Source organism: Aphis gossypii, chromosome 3 (genome assembly GCF_020184175.1).
Source record: "Aphis gossypii isolate Hap1 chromosome 3, ASM2018417v2, whole genome shotgun sequence".
Classification (NCBI taxonomy): Eukaryota; Metazoa; Arthropoda; class Insecta; order Hemiptera; family Aphididae; genus Aphis; species Aphis gossypii.
The window spans coordinates 24,531,777-24,554,472 of NC_065532.1; the positions used below are offsets into that span (position 1 = coordinate 24,531,777).

At 27.8% G+C, this 22,696-nt stretch overlaps 1 protein-coding gene across 2 annotated transcripts; it reads right to left on the bottom strand.

Moving 5' to 3' along the window:
* Positions 1–3,679: 3,679 nt before the first annotated feature.
* LOC114130130 (AP-2 complex subunit alpha) lies at positions 3,680–12,900 on the bottom strand. 2 transcript variants are annotated; one of them, XM_027995024.2, is made up of 20 exons: positions 12,530–12,900; positions 11,912–12,032; positions 11,070–11,281; positions 10,616–10,704; positions 10,433–10,537; positions 10,104–10,350; positions 9,936–10,044; positions 9,712–9,862; positions 9,461–9,629; positions 9,233–9,370; positions 8,969–9,151; positions 8,773–8,904; positions 8,509–8,706; positions 8,268–8,438; positions 8,032–8,201; positions 7,845–7,974; positions 7,647–7,785; positions 7,415–7,559; positions 7,079–7,289; positions 3,680–4,834 (listed from the first exon to the last, which is right to left on the bottom strand). In XM_027995024.2, exons 2-20 carry the CDS (start codon positions 11,973–11,975, stop codon positions 4,757–4,759), a joined length of 2,841 nt encoding a protein of 946 aa, XP_027850825.2. In that variant the 5' UTR covers positions 11,976–12,032; positions 12,530–12,900; the 3' UTR covers positions 3,680–4,756. The 2 variants fall into 2 exon arrangements, with proteins under 2 accessions (XP_027850825.2, XP_050061057.1); XM_050205100.1 differs by lacking the exon at positions 12,530–12,900 and adding an exon at positions 12,163–12,328.
* Between the last annotated feature and the right edge of the window lie 9,796 nt (positions 12,901–22,696).

Below are 22,696 nucleotides of genomic sequence, written 5' to 3' on the forward strand. Positions count from 1 at the left end.
TACCTGTTATATATTGTATATACGTCCATCGATATCTTGCATTTGGTTCTTGACTCGTTTCTTCGATTGAGTTCCCTATCCTGCAGCTTTTTGCTATTTTCGATACTTGCGCGAATCGGAAAGACGGTAGATGTGATGGAAAGCGGAGCATAAATCCTTTGTATTTCAGCGGGCAGCGATTCGCTATGACTTAGGACTTCATTGTACGATAAGACAAAGAACGGTAACTACTCATATAGTGCTATTACAAAAACCTATCATTCTTTTCAAGTGTCAGTATTGTAATTATTATGACATTATATATATTTTAACTATAGTTAAAAGCAAATCATGACTACACCTATGGCTATACGTATATTTTCTATACTTTTAATTGCTGTAATAAATAATTACGAAGAACCTCGTAGGAAAATATTTTAAGCTAATTTGCTATGAAAAAAACTATTTTTCAATACAAACTGAAAATGTCGAAACTTGTATGAACTCGAGTACAATGAGTCTGTAGACTTTTTTACACATTCAAGTTCTCATTACATCTGTTTGCTCTCTTTCTTATAATTTTAAATATGTATAATTTATACATATTTATACAGTATACATGTATTATTAGGAACGCGCGATGCTAAGTGGGAGAGGTTGACTATCCCCAGGATAAGTTCTCGCCCCCCCCTCCCCAGATATTATAACGTGTGTGATCGTGGATACCAGACCAAGTTAATTCCCTAAATAAAATTATAATTTAAACTATTATTGAACATAAGTAATATTCTGAGTGTCCAACAATGAGTAAAGTCTATAAAATAAAATGTTAATTTTTCTTAGTGTTGATTTAATAATAGTTTAATGTAACAATGTGTTATGAATTATGATTATACCTACATGGTGTTTTTCGGTACCTAGCTATATGTACTTAATATTACATTTAAAATATTGCGGAATCGTGAATGACGTAAACGTGTTATTATTAAAGTAGTTTTCCATCTTTTTAATTACCTACATCATTTAGTGTAAGATACGTCATCACATAATCTATGTTTTCAATAAACATATCTATAGCCAAAACTGAGTACATCATACTCATCATAGTACAAGATAAGTTTCAGAATCAGATTCGATTAGACATAAAAACACAAATCGCACAAGTTAAATACGCGTAAATTTAAAAATATACAAATAGCCAATAGGTGTTAATTCATTGATTATGTATACACAATTAAAAATTACCTACTGTATATGAGTACACGTTTATTACAAATAATAATCGACCAAATAATAAAATACCAATTTACAAAAGACGATAATAGCTTGGAAAACTCGTCACCTAACAAATTAAAATAATTCCAATTTGAACAACAATACAAATTATACATTAAAATAATTATGATATAAAAATGATAATAATTAGCAAAAAAATATTTACCGCCTTTATTTACCTACCAAATATAAAGATTAACATGACACAAATAAAAAATAACAAGTTTTTATTGTTATATAATATTAGTTAATTATACAAAGAATAAAATATAATATAATTGAAATTAAGAAGATACCCATTGTACATTTTTGTATAGATATTCAAGCGTAATCTTTATATTTATTACCAATGGGTACTTTCTTAACAAATTTTATCAATTGAAAAAAAGTATTACCTACCACAGATTAAGATATCTTAGTCCGTGGGAATTACACTGTAATCAATATCTGTTCCAATAATGAATAAATAAAAATTAAATAGTATACAATATAGGTTATTAGTACCTACTATTCAACATCCAATCAACAAAATCAAATGCAGAGTAAAAATTGTAACATAAAATAACACTAAGTTAAAAATATTTTTTTATAATTTTCAAGAATGTTTATTCACAGCATAACAATTATTTAATACTATAGTAAGGACTAAGAATTAAGTTTCGGAAATTGTATTATTGTAAAAGTTTATAAGATTGTACTGTTTTAATTTTAAACTAGAATATAATTTCTCATACCCTTAAGTAATAGTGAATTTTGGTTCGAAGAACCATAAACATTTTTAGCTTTTAAAACCTAATCCCCAACAAACTTTACGACAAGTTACGTGTATAATAAAACAAGACTCATCATTTTTTCACGATTTCCAAGTATTTAAACAGGTAATTAAAAAACCAGAAACATACACGTTAACAACTTTTTGTGATTTATTTGAAATGCATACTTAGTATCCAAGTACCTAAATAAAGCTAAATCTGTACATTAAAGACAAAAACCATTGATATCAATAGTAAAAGAAAGATGTTGGTTCTAAATTAAATCTTGTAATTTGTTAATTAGTGTGGAAACTTTAAAGGTACCTAGATTTTTCTTTTAAATAATCAAAATACTTAGATAGAACAAGAAAACATGTTTATAGAATCTGTTCAAAAACTTCCATTACATCCATCAAGAATAAACAGAATAAACCACAATTAATTTACTTTCAGGTATTATATTTTGTATGAAAATAAATTTAAATTTTTTAGAAATAAAAAGAGTGAAATCAATTATAAGTGGATACAACAGTTCAAACATTTTAAATGAGTAAAGAGAAAAATGGTACAAATTTTGATTTGAAAATGAGTAAATATTCTTTTTGAACACAAATGTCTTTTTCAAGGATGTTGATTAATGATAAAACAAGTTGAGAAAAGAAGATTTTACTAAAACATACAATAGACAATCTATTAATATATTTATATATCATAATATTATATTGTAGTGTCAATGACAACATAGACATGTCATAATGAATATAGTTGTCGGTTTCATATATTTAAATTACTATGTTTTAAAGTTTAAGACATTCAATAAAATAAATTTTAACCGTGGATTATTATATTATTATTACATGGAAATAAATAAAATAAAGATAGATAAAAAAAAAAAAGAGGTATAAAATAATGTAAATTAACAATAAATAATTACTAATAGTCACATTTATAATTGTTTTTTTTTATATTGTATTCAGTGAGAATTTTTTCTTAGACAATTTTCAAGTTTTGTCTAATAAAATAAAATACAAAATAAAAATAAATAATTAGGATAAAAGGATGGATCACATGTTAAGTTAAATTGTTTATAAAATATGATAATATAGTAGTAATTAAATATATTGTCATTCTTAGAAAATAACAATATAATGACGATGATAATAATAATAATAATAATAAGTATATAATATATCATTAGCAAAGCTAGTAGGTTATTATAAGTTATTAATATGTTCTTATAGAACTATCTGGAGAGTATAATGTAGTAAGTATAGTTAATTTACAATAGTTTAAGAACTAAGGTCGAACATAAATTTATAAGAAGTTAAAATTTGATTACTGTTTTAAGGAATAAAACATTTTTCTTTCAATATAATAAAACGGTATTAAATAATAGGTTCTCATAGTACCTAAAAATTAAATACAATTAATAATGGATCATTACAAGGAGCTGAAAGAACTAACATGACCGGGAAGATCAATTGGTTAAACGATATAAAAATATTTTTAATTACTTTTATTTTAAGAAAAATTAATTTATATAATAATAAGGAAGAAGAAATCATATGAATAAAAAATAAGATTAACTATTTCTAGTTTATTTTTGTGGTGAATATTATTAATCAGACTCACGAGACTGTGGAATCGAAAACAATTATTAAGAACTAAACAAATTTCAAAAATAAAATTGATGAATTTTACTAATATTGTGATGGTAATTTACACACAATTAACGAATGCGGTTTCTTTAATTTTTTACCTAACCAGAATTACCACTTAATGCAATTTTTTAAGCTAATTAGAGTGAAAAAAGCTCATAATTATCATTATATTTTATAGATTCATACAAATAGTTTAAAATGGCATAATAAATAAAATACTAGCCTAGTGACTAAAACAATATTTATAACATAATATATTTATGTGTATTAATTATTTTTATATAAACCTAGGGTTCTATACATTACAAGATATAGTTTGCACAATAATTGTGTAGGATATATATATTAGCAAATGTATTAAATATTCTAATATATATATTTACAATGCTCTGTAAGATCATTTTTTTGTTTATATTAAACTTTTCTTAACTTCACAAAACAAGCATATTATATAAATGTATTTTGTTTCAATTTTTTTGTGGTAACTTCTAAAACATTATTAAAACCTAGTTTAAAAAAAAAATAAAAAATAAAGTTTTTATTATTCAAATTAATGTCAAGAAACTTTTTTTATTAAACTTCCAGATATTCGATTTTGAGTAGATTACAGTAAAAAAAAGAGAATCATCACATAATACTATAACAGTATTAGTCCACTCATTACAGTTTTGGGATATTGAAAAAAAAAATAATGATGATGTTTATAAAACAATATAAAAGAAACCTACATTCTTTAATTATTATCCATGATAAATAAATAAAAATATTTTTTTAATTTTACCACTTAACATCTTTGGGGTCTTGGCCACACTTCCTATCCAGATACATGTACACATACAATATAAAATACATTACAAGAAAAACAATTAAATAAATTACATAAAAATAATAATAAAATAAACTATATGATCTCAGACTTAGAGCGTTTTATTTTAGGTTTATTCACAGATGATTTTAGATTTGTATGTGTACATATATCTAGTGTGTGCGTGCATAATACATATAAAACAATAATTCAAAATCACAAAAAAAAAAACATATTCAATATTCCATGGTGTTTTTACACAATTATTAACTATTACCAGAATTTCAAAACTGATCAGCCAAAAGGTCACAAATTTCAATGGACACGGGTTCTTTGCTGGACCTTACTGTCAAACGATACATCTATATATAAAAAAAAATTGTAATTAGACAAAAAAAAAAGAATTATACTTGTATTAATATTAATATTATCTTTGAAATTTCCATTCATAACTGATTGTATGAAACAATGGTAATACATTTAACAATTTTTACATTTTTATATTGAAAAAAAAAATGAAATCAATGAAACAATCTATGATTATTTAAGATATTTAAATTAATACATTAAACTAGTGCTTTCCTCGACGTTTCTCAAGCTTTTGATAGAGTCTGGCACTCAGGCTCCTCTACAAATTAAAATTTCTCCTTCCTAGCCACTACTATTTGATCCTCAAATCCTACCTCGAAGATCAGTTCTTTTCCATACGCGTAGGTTCTTCTTTTTCTGCTCCTACTGAAATAAAAGCAGGCGTACCACAAGGCGCAGTAATTGCCCCAATGCTCTTTAACATTTACATCTCAGACCAGCCCATCTCACCCCATACTCTAGTTGGTGACTTTGCTGACGACAAAGCCATATTAACAACTAGCTCAGATCCTGTCTTAGCTTCCTCTTACATACAAAACTACCTCAACACCCTTGAATCGTGGTATAAAACTTGGGGAGTAAAAATGAATGAAGCTAAATCTATCCATGGTACCTTTGCACTTCACCATAGCATATGTCCAACACTTTTCCTCAATAACCAACCGCTTTCTCCTGCCCAGTGTGTACAATACCTCGGCATCCTTACTGACCGCCGCCTCACCTGGAAACCCCACATAATTAGTAAAACCCATACACTTAACGACCGTTTCCATCTCCTTCGACCACTTCTAACATCTAAGCACATGAAACTCTCCAATAAACTCCTGCTCTATAAGCTTCAACTCAGGCCCATTTGGACTTATGGGATCTAACTATGGGACTCTGCCAAAATGTTCAACATCAACCGCATCCAAAAATTTCAATCAAAAACTCTACGTACAATTCTAAAAGCGCCATTCTTTGTCTGTAATCGCACCCTCCACTCAGACCTCAAAATTCCATGTCTCCGAACTAGCGAAAACATACTACAAACGTTTCAATAGCCGCCTAGCCAACCATAGAAATCCCTTAATCTCCAATCTATCATCTGATTCTATCCCAGGTAACCCAATTAAAAGATTAAAAAGACAGTGATGTCGCAATCTGCTAGCCTAGATTAATCTTATTCATGTCGTAGTACCTCCACTAGGAGGCCTCTGCGATCCATCTAATCTGCCTTTTTATTTTTATTTTTATTTATTTTAGATTATTACCATCAATTGTTCTTATTGTTCTTTTTTTGAAACAGATTGAATAAAACTAATATGAACCAAAAAAAAAAAAAAATACTTGTCTTTGATATGGTAGCCTACTATAATGTATAACCTAATTGTGCATCTATACTGAAATGTTCCCCAACTAAATTCATTTTTTTTTTTTATAGTAATGTGAACATTTTTAAAACAATTGTATTTAATTTATTCAACAAAAATTAAATAGTTAGAACTCATAACTATTCACGTCACGTATCAAATTCTCTTAATACAAAATATTTTATTAACCATAACAATATCTTGTCATATTGTGCTAGAATTTAAAAAATCTAGTGCACATTGGGTTAAAATGAAATTTATTGAACATAAATATACATTTATAATAAAACAATGTAATTTCAATATATTTTGATCTTATTCGAGTTGATTATGTATGATATGTATAATACCAAATAGTAAATAGTACTTATTTACCATAACGTAGTCGTAGCTCAATGCTTAAGAATAATTAACAGCATTCAAGACTTATAGAACTTTAGAGCAAATGGTAAATGATTACAGTTGACAATAATAACTGATGGAACATAACATAAGAAAAATAAGTATTTAAATAAATTTATTTATTAATAGGTGGCATAAAAAGATCACCTAATGATGTGGTAGTATACATACTGTCAAAACGCATAATGAATTATGTCAAAAACTAAAAGTATCTAAAAATCACCAAGAAAATATAAATAATATTTTATCCGAGAAATTAAATGTATATGTATGAAAGCACAAGTCTAAAAAAAAGTCATTATTTTAAGTTTATAATTATTAACTTAAAAAATCTACAAGCCTACAAATGTATAAATAAGATATCAATAAAATCTTATTACAAATAAGTTTATACATTCATTGGCTGGCACATGTTAGTAATTACTAATTGAAATGTAGACAGTAGATACTTAAAATTTTTCAATAGTAGCTATAAATACATACCTGAGCTTGTTTATTTGGTTCTAAACGTAGCAAACATCCAATCTGTTGTGTTTTTGTGTGAACAATACCAGCACAAACAAAATTGTCAGGATTTGGATCAATGCCATCTAGTAATTGCATACCAAATCCAGATAGTTTTGTCCTCGTTGAAACTTGATCCATTGGCTGTGATGCCTTAAAGATTTTCTGTGATTTTTGAGGATCATGATTACTAAAACAATAAAATAAAAATAAATTTTTTAAATAATTTTAATAACTAAATAATATTAAAATAAGCATTCAGTGTATACAACTATAATTAATAAAATATATACATGAATATAATATACCAATTACCTGCCGAGATTTTTCCACCGTGCAAAGAAAGACTCACTATTCATTTCAGTTGGTTCAAAAAATTTATTTAAAGTTACCGGCAGCTTAACAGAAACATTTTGAGGTACTCCATTGTACACAAATGAAACATTTATAACAGGTGTGTCTTAAACAAAAAATGTACATTTAATATATAAATTATTATTTATTAGTCAATAGTTATGAATTTATGATAATAATACAAAATATTAACCTGTATATTCTTCTACACACTCAATGATAGCTAATTGTTGTATTTGAGCCCCAGCTTCCAGAACTGGCTCAATAGGTTTAATTTGTATTGCCAATTTCGTGACCCAAAGATGTGGACTAGATAATACTGTGGAAAAATTCTAAAACCCAAAATTATACTTGTACATTGTTGTTATATTCAATAGTTATGAAAACTCACCTGCAGTGGAATTGTAGTTTTATTGCCATAAAACAGACCTAAACGTCCCAAATTTCTTTTAAACTCACATTTTACACCAACTTGAATCAATTCACTTTCAAACAGTACTCCATTGTTTTTACAAATGAATCTATAAAATGTATATATTAAATAATGCAAAATAACATAAGCATATATATAGATTTACTTTTTAGGGTTATAATTATTTTGACTGGCATTTAGTGAGTTTGAACCTGTCGAGACTCCACCACCATATAAATCTCCCAAGACATCAACTAGAACATTTGCATTACTCGTGTGTGTAGTAGATGCTACTGGGGTCGATAAACCTAGCAGATCAGCAGAATTACTGTTGGACTGCAACATTTATTGATAAATTAAAATTTCAAAACATTATTTATAGATATATCATTATTTCATTACATTGGTATGATTATTAACATGATTATTTTGATGATTTATTGGAGATGGTTGAGGACTATGGTTTTCTAATGTTTCAGTTTCTGGCACTCGACCTGGTTTCTTCTTTTTAAGAACAGCCAATATTGATGATTCACGTTCTGGGAAAGAAGGCATCTCTTCCAAAACTGTAGCCTAATGGGTCAAAATTAACATTATAAGATTTAAATTGAGTAATGTCATACAATGTGTCCTAAAAGCATACCAAAACATCAGTCGATACAATTTTTGATAGTTGTAAGTACTCAGATGCTCTTTGTTGTAGTTCAGCATCAGCACTTCGTAAATTACTGTCTTGTTTAAGTATTTCCTGGATTGTAGTTTTTACTTCAGGGAACAAGTTAATGAATTTTACGTATGTTGACAGTAGTAATGCTCGAGTCATTGGCGAACATAAGTGATACTATTCACACAAAAATTATTATTAAATATAATCATACTTAACATTAATATTTATACTAATTTTTACCTTGGAATGTAATAGTTGAAACTGTACGTTTGGCGCAGAACGAGTATCACCAGCAATCAAATTGCCAAACTCTCCAAGAATATAACCACCAACTTTAACCATATTCTCATGACAAGCAGGTGCTTGCAATGCCTAAAAAATATCATGAGCTTAATAAATGATAATATTCCAACGGTAACATTAAACAAAAAAATACCTCAAATACAGTTTTGGCAGCATAACCTTGTACATCATCTCTATTAATTACAATTTGAATAACACGATACCAAACTTCTTCAGAAACATAATCTCCTGCTATCCTTATTAGATTTAGTATTACATCCACATACCACGTGTAATCAGTTGCATATTTTTCAGCTAATATAGCCACCTTCAATACCTAAACAACGAGTATTCACAAAATAAAATATTACAATAATAATTATTATTTAATAAAACATATAAAATATATATTATATACCATTTCTTCTCTTATTGAATAATCAGCTGTTTCTAAATAATTCAACATTTCCTGAACAATTTCCTCAGAATTTGACTTGTCACACATAGCATAAAGTAAATCAACAGCTTGTTGTCTAACTGAAACATCTTTTTCCATCTATGAAATACAAATTGATTTATTAATATATTATAAATATAAATACAAACATAAAAATAATAACAAACTAAGAAGATACTAGAAACTTACTTTCATAGACAATATAACAACTTCTTGGTGTTTTTTAACAGCTTCATGTGAAAACTCAGAATTAGCTAAAAGACACATGGACTCCAAAGCTAAATATCTTAGGTTTGTTTCTCGATTCGATAAAAATTGACCCAATTGGTTACAAGCTCTCACAAGTAAATTTGGTTCACTAAAAAAGAAAAATCCAATTAAGATAGATGATTGATAATAAATATTTTATTTTAAATTTTAATCTTTAATTATTAATTCACCTGTCGTTGTGAATAATCAAACTAATAGCTTCAAATAGTACAGCATTTTTAGCATTGGAATGTTGCACTTTCTTTGATTTTGGAGCGTCTTGAGCCTTGTTCAAAATAGCCTCCAAACATTCGTTCAATCTAACTCTCACACCTGCATCTTCTATTAAATACAAGTAATACAACTTTTATGACATAAACAAACTTGGTAAAAGATATTTAAATTATATTTTTACCCGGAGTTGAATAATTTTGTAAAAGTCTAAGTAATTTAACAGACAACCATGGAGCTGGGACAAAATAATAAGTATAATCTTGAAGATCTGTATAACTAGCAGTCACAATCTATATAAAATATTAAAATTATTATCATTATGTATGATGTTTAACTAAGTATACTTTACCCTAGAAAGCCTTGAAACTGCAAAACTAACACAAGCTTTGTATTCTTTGGGGTTTCGTTTTACTAGTGCATCAATAAGAGAAACAGCAGCTGTGACTACACCTAAATGTTGGTCATTTAACAAGTGAACAATTCTTGATGTCCACTCACTGGCGCCATTTGAATCTATAGGTATGACATCAGGGTTAGTACGTAAAAGTCGTAAAAAACATAATGCTGCTGACTGTTTAACCACGTCCATTGTATCCCTATTTAACCCAAATACACACAAGTTTAAAGTTTATACACATTTTTTTAAAATATTTAGTCAGTGCAATAAAATATACATACCCTGATACTAATAGCTTTGGTATATCATAACCAAATGCTTCAGCCATGTCTCTACTACCAATATTTGCAATACACTGCATAGCTAAATTTACATGGATCGAATTCCTAAAGAAAACCATTAAAATACAAATTTTAGAATACATAGAATTAAATATTTATTAACATTTCAATATGTAAACTTACCGAGATTGCAGATCATTTTTAATACTTTGATTAATAAGTTTAATCAAATCACTATTAGTATTTACTAATACTGAAATAAACAAGTAACCCTGAAAAATATGCAAACATAAACATTATATAGTTATTAATGTACATCAAATACAATTAATAAAAATACAAATGCTCTATTTTTTTTTATTAAGATAACATAATAGTAGAAAAATAATATTTGAATTCAAGATTTGTAGACTTTTACATTTAAATAAATAAACTGAATAATTATGTAATTTAATCAAAAAATAATGTCATATTATAAGATATACAAATATTATATATCACGTTATTATTAAAAATAATACATTTTAGACAAATAATGTAATTATTAGACACTTAACTGATGTTTTTAATAAATGATAAATTTGAAATAGAACATATAAATTCATTGAATTAAAAGACATGTGATGGGAAAACTCACAATTTGTTTTTCAGAATATTTATTAGAAGATAATAAGTTGACAGCCTCCATGTGGCCAAAATCAATATCGTGGCCAAGTAGAAATATGAATAAGAGTTTGCAAACATATTTCTTTTTTTGATATCCATCTAATGTCTTGTCACCTTTGAATTTACTCCTAATATTGGCTAATTCTTTATTGATTCTCTTTATTTCAGCCTCTTTACTTTTACCTGAAAAAAAATAATGAATAAATATTTAAATATTTGCTAAGGGATAAAAAGATTTAAATACAATTACTATAATATGCTTTAGTTTATATTTTAATCAATGTATTATGTTAATATATATATATATAACTTATAATACGCATTTGTTTTAATAGAACTATATAACTGTTGTGTATAAAATCCTTATCAGAAGATAAAATAATTATCTCTAGCTATAATGGTGTTGTGTTAAAAAATAACATTCCAACAAAATAAATGTCTATAGCACAAAAATGACAGTTATAACATAACACATATCATATAGTTATAAGTATACAATAATAATAAACTATATTATCCAAACTTTTGTAAATATTTAATATATATAATAAAATTATATGATTTATTTGAGATGCATAAAGAATATTTAAGAAAAAAAAAACTGAAATGAAAAAAGTTTAGTGCTATAAAATGTATGATAATGAAGTAATAAGAAAAACTAATTAACTAATATTAATTAAACAGGAACTTATTTAAGAGCATAAAATACATCCGAAATTTTTTTGTTTTCATAATCAAAAATATGTAAAAAACAACAAATATCTAATTTTTTCTAACACAAACATATAAATTTATGAACTGCAAAATATTTACAATTTCTGATGTCTGAAATGAATACAGCTAATCCCCGCATACCATCTCCTCTGACGGCCGGCATGATTACAGTTGTGGAAAAAAACTTTGACAGTGTACTTTACATCTAGTTTGTCAAAACCTATAACAGATATCAGATAAAAAAAAAAAAGTTAATAAAAAGTCGTGGTGCCATAAGTTAATCGGGTCAACCGGTCGTCGAATCGACTGGATATCATGCTTCCACTTTGGAATAGTGAGAGAAAATTTACCAATAAACACCTAAGACTGTGCGACAATGATAGTAAAAAAGAATTATTGCGCTTAATAGATAGTTTCCTGTGCGGTCAGCGTGTCGGAGAAGCAGCAGCAGCCCCCCCGGGGGACGAGAAGAGCACTGAAAACAAATGCCAGGCGGGCAGGGCAAGGGGAAAGCGGAGCGGCGGTTATCAATGAACTGGCCCACGTCGTCCGTCACCAGGTCACCTCCACCACACCCCCTAAACACATCGAAAACCGCCAATCGAACCAAAATGAGTTGTACGTAATATGTACAACGGAATCGTCCCGAAAGCGGCGTTAAACGCACATACCACGAAGACGACAGACCGGGGACCGAGAGCTTTTGCGTACAGGTACCTGGCGGTAGTATTATAACGGAGTCATTCGAGAAATAAGTCGCAAGTCACACCGACAACGGTTCAGCCACCGGCTCTCTGCTCTGTTTGGACTAGACGCTCTGCCAGGTCGGGGCTGATGGGGTGTCAGTGCGCAACAGCGGCTGTGGTAGACATGATAGCGATTTTTAGCACAGAAAGCGTTCGTCGTCGTCTGCACCTCCTCCCGAGTTTAAATCCGATCTCCGCAATCGTAGACCGTAACGGTGTACAGTAGTCAGTAACAGTACAGTACTACCGTAGTCGGCGTAATCGTAGTCGTAACCCGTAGACGTCGTCAACGTCCTACTACTCCCTTCTCGTCTACTCCAGGACCGCGTCCGCTTCCAACACTCGACCCGCTATCACAACTTCCGCGCGCGCGCTATCTACTGGACGGATATCAATTCGCTCGCCTCGTCGAGCAACTGCTGCTGCTGAAGCTTTTTACTTAGCTTTGGGTCAAGAAAGGTATTCCAAATCGACGCTGTCGAAGGCAGCAACCAAATATCCGCTACACAATTATACGCAATTAGATGTAACACCCGTAAACATCGGGCTAACAAGTATCTAAACGGTTTACGGTCACTTTAATCTTTATGACTTCTGTTCAATATTATTGCCCCGTGTCGATTTTTTTCCCGCGAGTACAATATACCGACACCAGGCGTGTTTGTTGGTCACACTGTGGTATCACATCTGATTTCACGGACAGAGCGAGCCAAACGTGTACGCGCGCGCGCAATAGTGAATAATTCCGATAATGATGGTAAATCGATTAGGCCGGATCCGGATGTAGTATAAAGTATTGTACTATTACTACTATTGTTGTAATTCAGCGATTCAGTATTTTTGCAGTATTGAATAGTGAACACTGATTGATTACTGAAATACTGATTACTGACTATTGATTCAATGGAGTGTGGTCACTGTTCAGCGACTTATTGACTTAATAGTTAATAATCAGTATTCAATTGTACTGCGGTACGTGCCCGTCACTACCGAAGTCCTGACTCTTAATTGGATTTCACTCGCCACTGATCTATCCAACCAACCTAGTCGTTTCCTACTTTCCTTGTCATTATCCAGATCCAGATAGAGGTGATTGACTAGTTGGAAGGGTGGAGAACTGTGAACAACATATGTATATTTGGTACTATGGTACTTACTATGTATGTAGCAAGACATGTTTTTATGATTAATATATGATAAAAAAAAAAAATAATACTGTATTATGCAATCAGCAATAATTATTTTCAACGATTAAAAAATGTGCTGCAAGGAGCGTCTTCAGCATTTTTCGTTGTATTTTAATCTTAAATTGTAATTTGTAGTACAAACACTAATCATTAAGCGCCTGTCAAATCGTATTTCTTAATAGGCCCGTCAAAAATTTAAATTGTTTAGAAATGAATGACACGATTAAGTGGCATTTTTATTTTTTTAACTCGAGTGGAATATTCGGAATCGGAATATCTACGCATAAGATTCAAAATTATCAACAGCTACGTGTGACGTGTATTTGTCGGCATTGAGCCATTGCCCATTGAGCAGATTAGGATTAGCGGGATAAATGGATAATGAAAAATGGCGAAGACGACCGACGTCGGCTGTTCCGACGAAACGCTGTTCGGCCGTCGGTCTGACAGCGCGCTCTGTCGGACCGTTTATGCTTTTTGCATTTTGTCTTTCCATGCTTAAATTACCGATTTCATTTTACCACAATACCACCGAACGACCGTACCTCTCGGCAGTTGCTTGATGACGTACCGTGTTCTGGTGTTCACTGTTCACTCGATCAGTAGTTCAGTGGCTACTGGCTAGTGGCTACAATGCTACACGGGCGGCCGGACTAATGTAACTTGTAAGCAACGCGCACGGCGTTCCGTCAGAATTTCTAAGAGATAATTTTATGTTCTCATTTATGTAATAACGCAATAACAATAGAAATTAAGTCTTCTTATTATTGTCGTGGACGTCCACTCCATATTTTATAGTCCGGCGATTTGAACCGATTTTCAGCAACTATCGAGCAAAATAGATCCATATTAATATACTAAACAGTGATCTCGGATCAAGAATTTCACCGAGCACATCGAAAACGATAAATCATTGTGTAGACGGTAAAACCTAAACACATGCTATTATGATGGCATTGGTCGTCCTAAAGCAAATTTAAACAGTAATTATTATTCAATTAATGATCTGTTTTACGATCGTCCTGCTGTACATCATACTATGATGTACAAAGTGTTAACCGGACAATTTCCCCCCGGACATTTTCTCCTCGACTGTTTTTGGCATAGTAGGACATTTCCCCCCCCCCCATTTTTTTTAAGCTTATTATTTAATAATTTAATATTATTTTTCATAAATATAATCAATTACACTACAATAAACTTTATAAATTTATACTATAAATTACATTTTTTTTTTCATAAATATAATAAAACGTAAAACATTATATAAGTATAAAAGGTTAAAAAATATTTATGAAATATAGTCTAAAAATTTCGACATACAAATGATATATTTTGTAAAAAAACATTTAATTTCTGATACTTTTTGCACATATTTTGTAATCATCTTTCATATTTATTTTTTTTTTTGTTAAAAAAACCGTACCTAAGCTGTTTTAATTTTTAATAGTTTATTAATTTTAGATACTAGCGAATAATACAATATACTAGTACTATTACTTTTTTATTTAGACAATCTTTTAAATATAACATTACTATTATTTTATTGTTTCAAGTAGTTGAATTGATCAAAAATATACATCTACTATAATAGGTAGGTAGGTAATTATAGTATAATTGATTATATTTATAAAAAAAAAATTATATTTTACTGGAAAAAAATAATTTCTTATTTAATATTAAATAATAAACTTAAAAAAAAAATGGGGGGACAATGTCCGCATCGAAAATATGTTGGGGGGAAATTGTCCGCCATTCGTACAAAATATGTACAATATTAAACATGAATGACAATACCGCCGTCTTCTGTCGTATAATACGTAATGATGACGATTTACATAACATACGCCCGTTCTGACATTATTAATTACTTATAATAACAATATGTCGTTCGATATTTTGATCATTGACTTTTGGTCTACACACTAGCATGAAAATAACAATTTTTTTTTGAACTTAAATTACTCAAACGTGCAGTTTTTAAACGTAAAATTTTGCGCTGAATATTTGTTTTTCCCACAATATTATATTATATTATTTTGTATACCTATGTCGTCGTGATCAGTTGCAAACATATACAAGTATACAACTACCAATATAAGTATTTAATAATCGTACATAACATTATGTACGCTTGATAATAAAATATATTCCATCACTTTCTAGTTTCTACACTCCTAGAACAAACGATTTTTATAGAAATCGCGAGAGCTACAATAATATGTATATATCAATAAGTATATAACATATTATATTGTAGCGCTTAGTCACTCGGATCTGTAATGACTGTTCATATCTAATTACTTTATGTATAAATTATAATTATACAAATTTTATTACATACCTACTTATTGTTCTTGATATCTAAATAAATATGTAGATTATAGTTCCACTTGCAAATAATATTTAACAAGACGAAATTTTGCCGTCAATTCTGCAATTTTTCAAGCGGTAATAGTATGCAAATGGGTAATGTGTATGTATAATCAGCAATTTTGTTCATCCATGTTAAACGAAACAGAATTAAAATGTTTATTACTTTATGTCTTTATACCTCAATCTCAAACACAATACCATGACAAAATATGTCATGCACAATACTATGAGTAAGTTTCCTCACACACACTGTGTCCGATATTATTTTATAAATCTCTCTCTCTCTTCTCTCTCTAATATATAAATATATATATGTGTGTGTATATTATTATTATTATTATTATTATTATTATTATTATGTACAGTACCTAACCTAACCTAACCTACTACCTACCTATACTGATCGTTAATCATTAAGTTATCGCTTATCGATATAATGCAATTACCGCGGCCGATCTGGGCGATTGTACGATATTATACCTTGTCAGTGTTCGTGATAAAGTTGTGTCGCGAACTACTATGGAAATAAAATAATAAAAACGTATATTTATTTAACACGTATTTTACAATATATATATATATATTACAAATTATTTACATTATCATATAACGGTACTACATAGAAACCGAAACTGCAATGAAATAGTCAAGTGAATTAAGTTTATACTTAGAAATTATTTTAAAGTATACCGACAAGAATAGTTATATCATGTATTTAAATTATAAAATAGATTTTTATATTTAAAAAAGGTACATTATGAAAATACGAATGTGGTTAGTAAAAAGCTTGAAAAAATAAAATAAGATTTATCATAGTAAAAATATCGAAAATACGTACCTAATAATTTTTTTTTTGTACGTTTCAAGTTTAAATTTTTAAGAAATTGAATATTCATATAAAAAAAATAACAATCTTAGTTATTTTGTTGTAATTAAAAAAATATTAAGCGTAGTAATTTGAAACTTTTCACCATTAAATACAAAAAAAATAAAAAAATTTGAAGCGCAATTTATAAAGGCGTATAAAATAATAATAAATATTATAATTATAATTAGTATTGTGTTATTACAATGTTATCATCTGTATACAAAAAAAAATATACTTAGTAAGTATCCCGAATGTATTCTATCAGCTGAATCGAAATTCCAATAACTGAATAACACTATAATATACATACATATATATATATATATATATAATACATATTCATATATAATAATATACCTATAATACCTGCAAGATAGCTAGATGCGCATGCTTAAGCATATATTTTAAATAGATTATGTATTATTTATAGCATGTGGTCTGTAAGTATCTCATCATTCTCATCAAAGTACATATCTATATGGTTAAGAACTCAAATTATTTTGAACATTTTTTAATTTTTTACATAAAAATGAATAGTGCTATTTCGATTAGGTTATAGGTAGATACTTAAATAAGTAGTTAAAAAATAAGAATAAATCTTTTCTTCTATTAACTCGTGGTATATACAATAACTACACACTCGCATACAATATACAGGTACTTATAAAGCTATACCTTATAGGGCTTAGATTAAAACAATATGAATTAGTAATTATCTATTTAATCTATTATTCTTATAAAATCTATGACTTAACGTATATAATAAGGCTGAAAACATATTTGCAATACGATTATTATAGACGCGAGTAAACGTATATCTTACTTATTAACAGACGTTATAGTAATGTATTTTGTATAATAATATTTGTGTGTAAATACAATTAACATTCTACTCTAAAATGTTATAAGTTTTAATTTATTTCAGAATACAGCTATTAAACACGAACGGGAAGTAAAATAAAGTAAAATAAATACAGTAAAATACCCTTACAATGGATCCCCTGTGTGTGTGTTTGTTCATAATTGCTTTGAGATTTGAGAGAAAGTACAACAGTTAATAAAGTGTAGTACTGTAGTAGTAAATCTTTAGCCGTCTGTTTAGGACGTTGCCTGGGATACACTGCGTGATTTACCTTTTAACCACCTTAGATAACCGCAAACAAGTTATTACTGAAAAATTTCAAGGGAAGTACTAAATGGCTAAAGGATTGGATATTGAAGAAGCCTGATAGACAAAACATATTGTCACCAATCCAACAATCAAGCCTTAAATTTTCCGCTAAAAATTTGGGTGACTTTTAATTACTTACTGACTGATTATGGAAAGTGTAATCACATGATGCACAAATAAAAATTACATACCACCTTACGATTGTGGAAACGTATCACAAAAAATCTCTGGGCCCAATTTTCCCATTCGAAATCACTCCAATAATGATATTCGTAAAACTATATCACAGCGAATATTAAATACCTATGTATAGTTGATTGGATACAAAACCTGAAAATTAATATTTGCGTAGCTTCTTACACGTAATATCTCCGAGATATAATAGTTGGGAGAGTTATAATAGATATACCTATCTAGCTAGTCTTTAATATTATTATACTTACCTAATTGTTTATTTAATAGCTGTAATTTTTATATTTATTTTATTTAGTTTATCTGCTTATTTAAATTTATATCATGTTGAATTGCAGCAACCCATAAATCTATTTGGTTTAATACATTAAAAAAATATTTATATATTATTATGGTAATTCTTAAAATGTGTTTACATTTTTATCGTTCATGTTGTGTAACTTGTCATACGAAAGTCAAAAGTACAAAACAAATAGGTAAAACGGATCACCTAGGTATATATAAGAAGGAAGTTTTCTTACAACGGATAACAAAATAGTCTCATATAGTTAATAACTTATATCTAGAATATTTTAGTTTCCATAATATGATAGCTAAAAACTCTTTTATAATGTAAAAACTAAAAATTAATTGGTACCCAGTGAATATATAATAATCCAGCAAAGGATGAGGTTATATATTATAATATTCATAATAAATCTTTTACAGAGTATCTGCAGGACATCATTTAATATAAATTATAAAACATTGTACATTGTATGATTATATAAAATTTACATATATTATTTATGAAAACACATATTATACAAAAAAATATTTAATGAAATAATTCAAATGTTCTCATAATTGATGTATAATACATTAATATCTGCAACATGAATAATTGATAAATATTATTAGTAGAAGTATAATAATGTTTAAAACTTTAAAATAAGTAATATATCAATACAGCCCATTTAGGTACATGCTTAAATAATAAACACTAGTATTTAAAATTTAATATGTCCAATTTTAAAGTTAAATTATAACATTATATTATGTACTTAGTACTACCTATATTATTATGTAGGTAGTATTAAAACATTTGAAACATGTATGAGTATTTTGTTCCTTTACATACGTCTTGTTTAAATTGTATTATTATGGAAATGTATACGCCTAATTTCTATTAATATGTAAAATGTAAAATATCAGAAAAATATTTCATTTCAGTTAATTTCGAAACTAAGCGAGACGAATACCCTTTGCAGTATACCTACTTATATGTTTAAACACAATATATACGGGTATTAGTTTCGAATGTATAGCTCATGGTTGTAGACACTATTATATATGTACCTATGTCCCATATAATAAGTAACTTTATTTTTAAGACACAAATATTAACATAAATTATAAGAAATTATGTGTAATGATAATACATTCATAATTAATTTCTGGTCAAAACCAAAATTAAAAATGTTAACAAGATAATAAAACATGAATTCTTATTTTTACCAGTAGGTTTATTAAACTTAAGTTTGGTAAAAGAATTAAGAAATAAATATTATTTAAAAAAAATAGCAATCAGTATTAAGCATATTATTGCCTATTAGATCTACCTATATCTACTAAAAATTATAAAAAAACCGATCATGGCAAAAATATTGATTTCTTTAAAAACTTAAAAGACATATAAGAGTGGATAGACAGTAAAAGTAAAACTAATAATATATTACTAAATAATGAAAAAGGTGTATATATATATATATATATATACCTCTTTTCAAAAATGTTAGTTTTTATTATTTTCCAATTAAAAATTTTTACCCAAATTTTCAGTAATATATTTGAATTACAATTTAGTATTTACTATATTTTACTGAATGACTAAAACCTGCGAATTTAAAGTTTATGAACTAATATTCAATTTTTTAGCTATTTGTGGAACAAAAGTATCAAATAATTCAAATACATAAATATATTAATATTTAATTTGAATATAGTTAAAGTTGCCATTTAAATCTTATAGTATTATAAATACATGTAGTAAGCACTATTTCACTAGGCAGTTATGAATGTGATTGTCAATATTTTTTAAAAGCAAATTGGTATAAAACATATTTATTTTCTAAATAATTATACGCGCTCATAAACATTTAACAATAGGTAGATCATTACAACTATTTAAGTACCTTTAAATTTAGGAATTTTCTAGCGTTAGTTTAAAAGTTCGAGTGTACGCATACAGTATTACAGTGTTATTTAACATCAATCATCATATAAATACATAATATAAGTGAAGAAATACTATGATGTTTATATATTATATAGGTAGCTATTATTATATATGTATAAAATAGGTAGGACGGTACTAATCACTAGTGGTAGGTACTACAGTAATCGATACTCAGTTTTCGAACTATTCTTGTGATGTGACATTGTGAATACTGAATATTATAGATAATGATAAAAACGTTTTGCTCAAAATAAAGTCAATACTCATTATAAGTAATGACTTGAATTATTTCAAATTTATAAAAGCTATATTTCTGTAACATAAAATTAAATATAGTTATATTATTTCTTAGTTCTTACTGAATGAATTTTATAATTCTCTTCTAGTAATTATTAATTATTTTTTGTTGAATTGTATTCTAAATATATTATATGTTTGGTATTATGGTCGGGATTCATAATAAAGGCTAAGAAATTACTCAAGCAAAAACTTAATAATGTTCTAAAATGTTTAAAGTTTTAACGTCGAAGTTATAGGTTTGACAATTTTGATTGGTGAATTTAAATTTTCAGTGAAACATTATAATATTTATATTAGAGAGGTATAGCACACATGTAACATTTATTGAGAGAATTAATGTTTTTTAAGTTAAATTATCATGTCAATTAAAACAAATTCGAATTAGATAATCAATAATAGGCAATTAATAGCCAAATAATAATTATTGTTGAGAAACGCTAATACACATAGGTATATTATATTATACAAAGCTACATTAATTATATTATGTTAAAACTTATATTCAAAAATTAATGACGATAACAGAACACAATATATTGGCAAGTTTACTACAACCTTCATAGTCCACGTACAGCACTATAAATATTTGTGTTAAGATAACATAAACATACATAGATAAAAATAGTATTTTAATTTTAATTTTAGTGTGTTTACGTGTAAATGTGTCGCTAGATATAACTCTAAACTCATCACTCATCATTAATAAAAACCACTCAAGCACGAGATCACGAAAGGGTTATTGTGAGGCAATTATCTCACATTCTCACATTTAAAATGAGGTGGTGGGTAGTGTTTACTGTTTAGTAATGGATACATGCTTAAAAAGTATTAGTTAATTTGTATTTATAAATAATAATAATTTACTGACCCAGAGGAAGTAATTTTATTAAAACAAATAATAATATTGATGTAAGTTCGGTTGGTATTATATTATATCAAGGTTTATTGTTAGATTCAGCAGAGCAAGAAAATTATACCTTATTCTTCACTTTTAAGTCTTTGACGTAATTTAACTTCTATTAATCTCCAGGAAAGAGCCACTAATGATTAAACAATTGCACTACAGTCGCATAAATTCTTACTTTAACAGTTTAACTTATATATCATTACCATGTAACATATTAACATATATTAATATAATATTATAATTGTATTTTCACAATTTTTTTGGAAAACACGAGCAATATATTAAACGTTGAATTATTATAAACTGTATGTATTTATAATCATTATTCCACTTCTTATATGCGATCAAGATTATAAAAAGCTTTTATCAGGTTCTTCATGGCTCACTCGTATTTTATTTTTATGCATTACGCTCTAAAGTATAAAATACGCGTCTACGTTGTAAGAGTATATACTCTTACGCTGTTGACGTTGTAGAAAGCTTTTCGGTAGTAATAATTAACAAACTTAAATATTCATTCTTATGATTTTAGGGAACTGAGTATTTGCCAATCAAAACTAAGAGTATTATAATATTTACGAAAAAACGCCGAATGGAACGAAATTTGCCTATATTACATACCTATACTTACGAATACAGTTATGTTTATTTTCCGTTAAAATTTTTTAAATTATTTAAACGTCTCAAAAATTTTCGATTTGAAATAGATAAATACTTTCTTTTAATGAATAATATGATAAAATAATAATAAAAATAAATAATAATATATTATGATAAATGTATTTTCTTCGTAGAACTATATTTCAACTACAGCAATATAGTGACATCGTGTTATTGAAGAATTTTCTATACAGAAGGCTCATAGCAAAATATAATCATTATTTACAAATCTTATATATTTCTTCTTTTCTCATTTAGT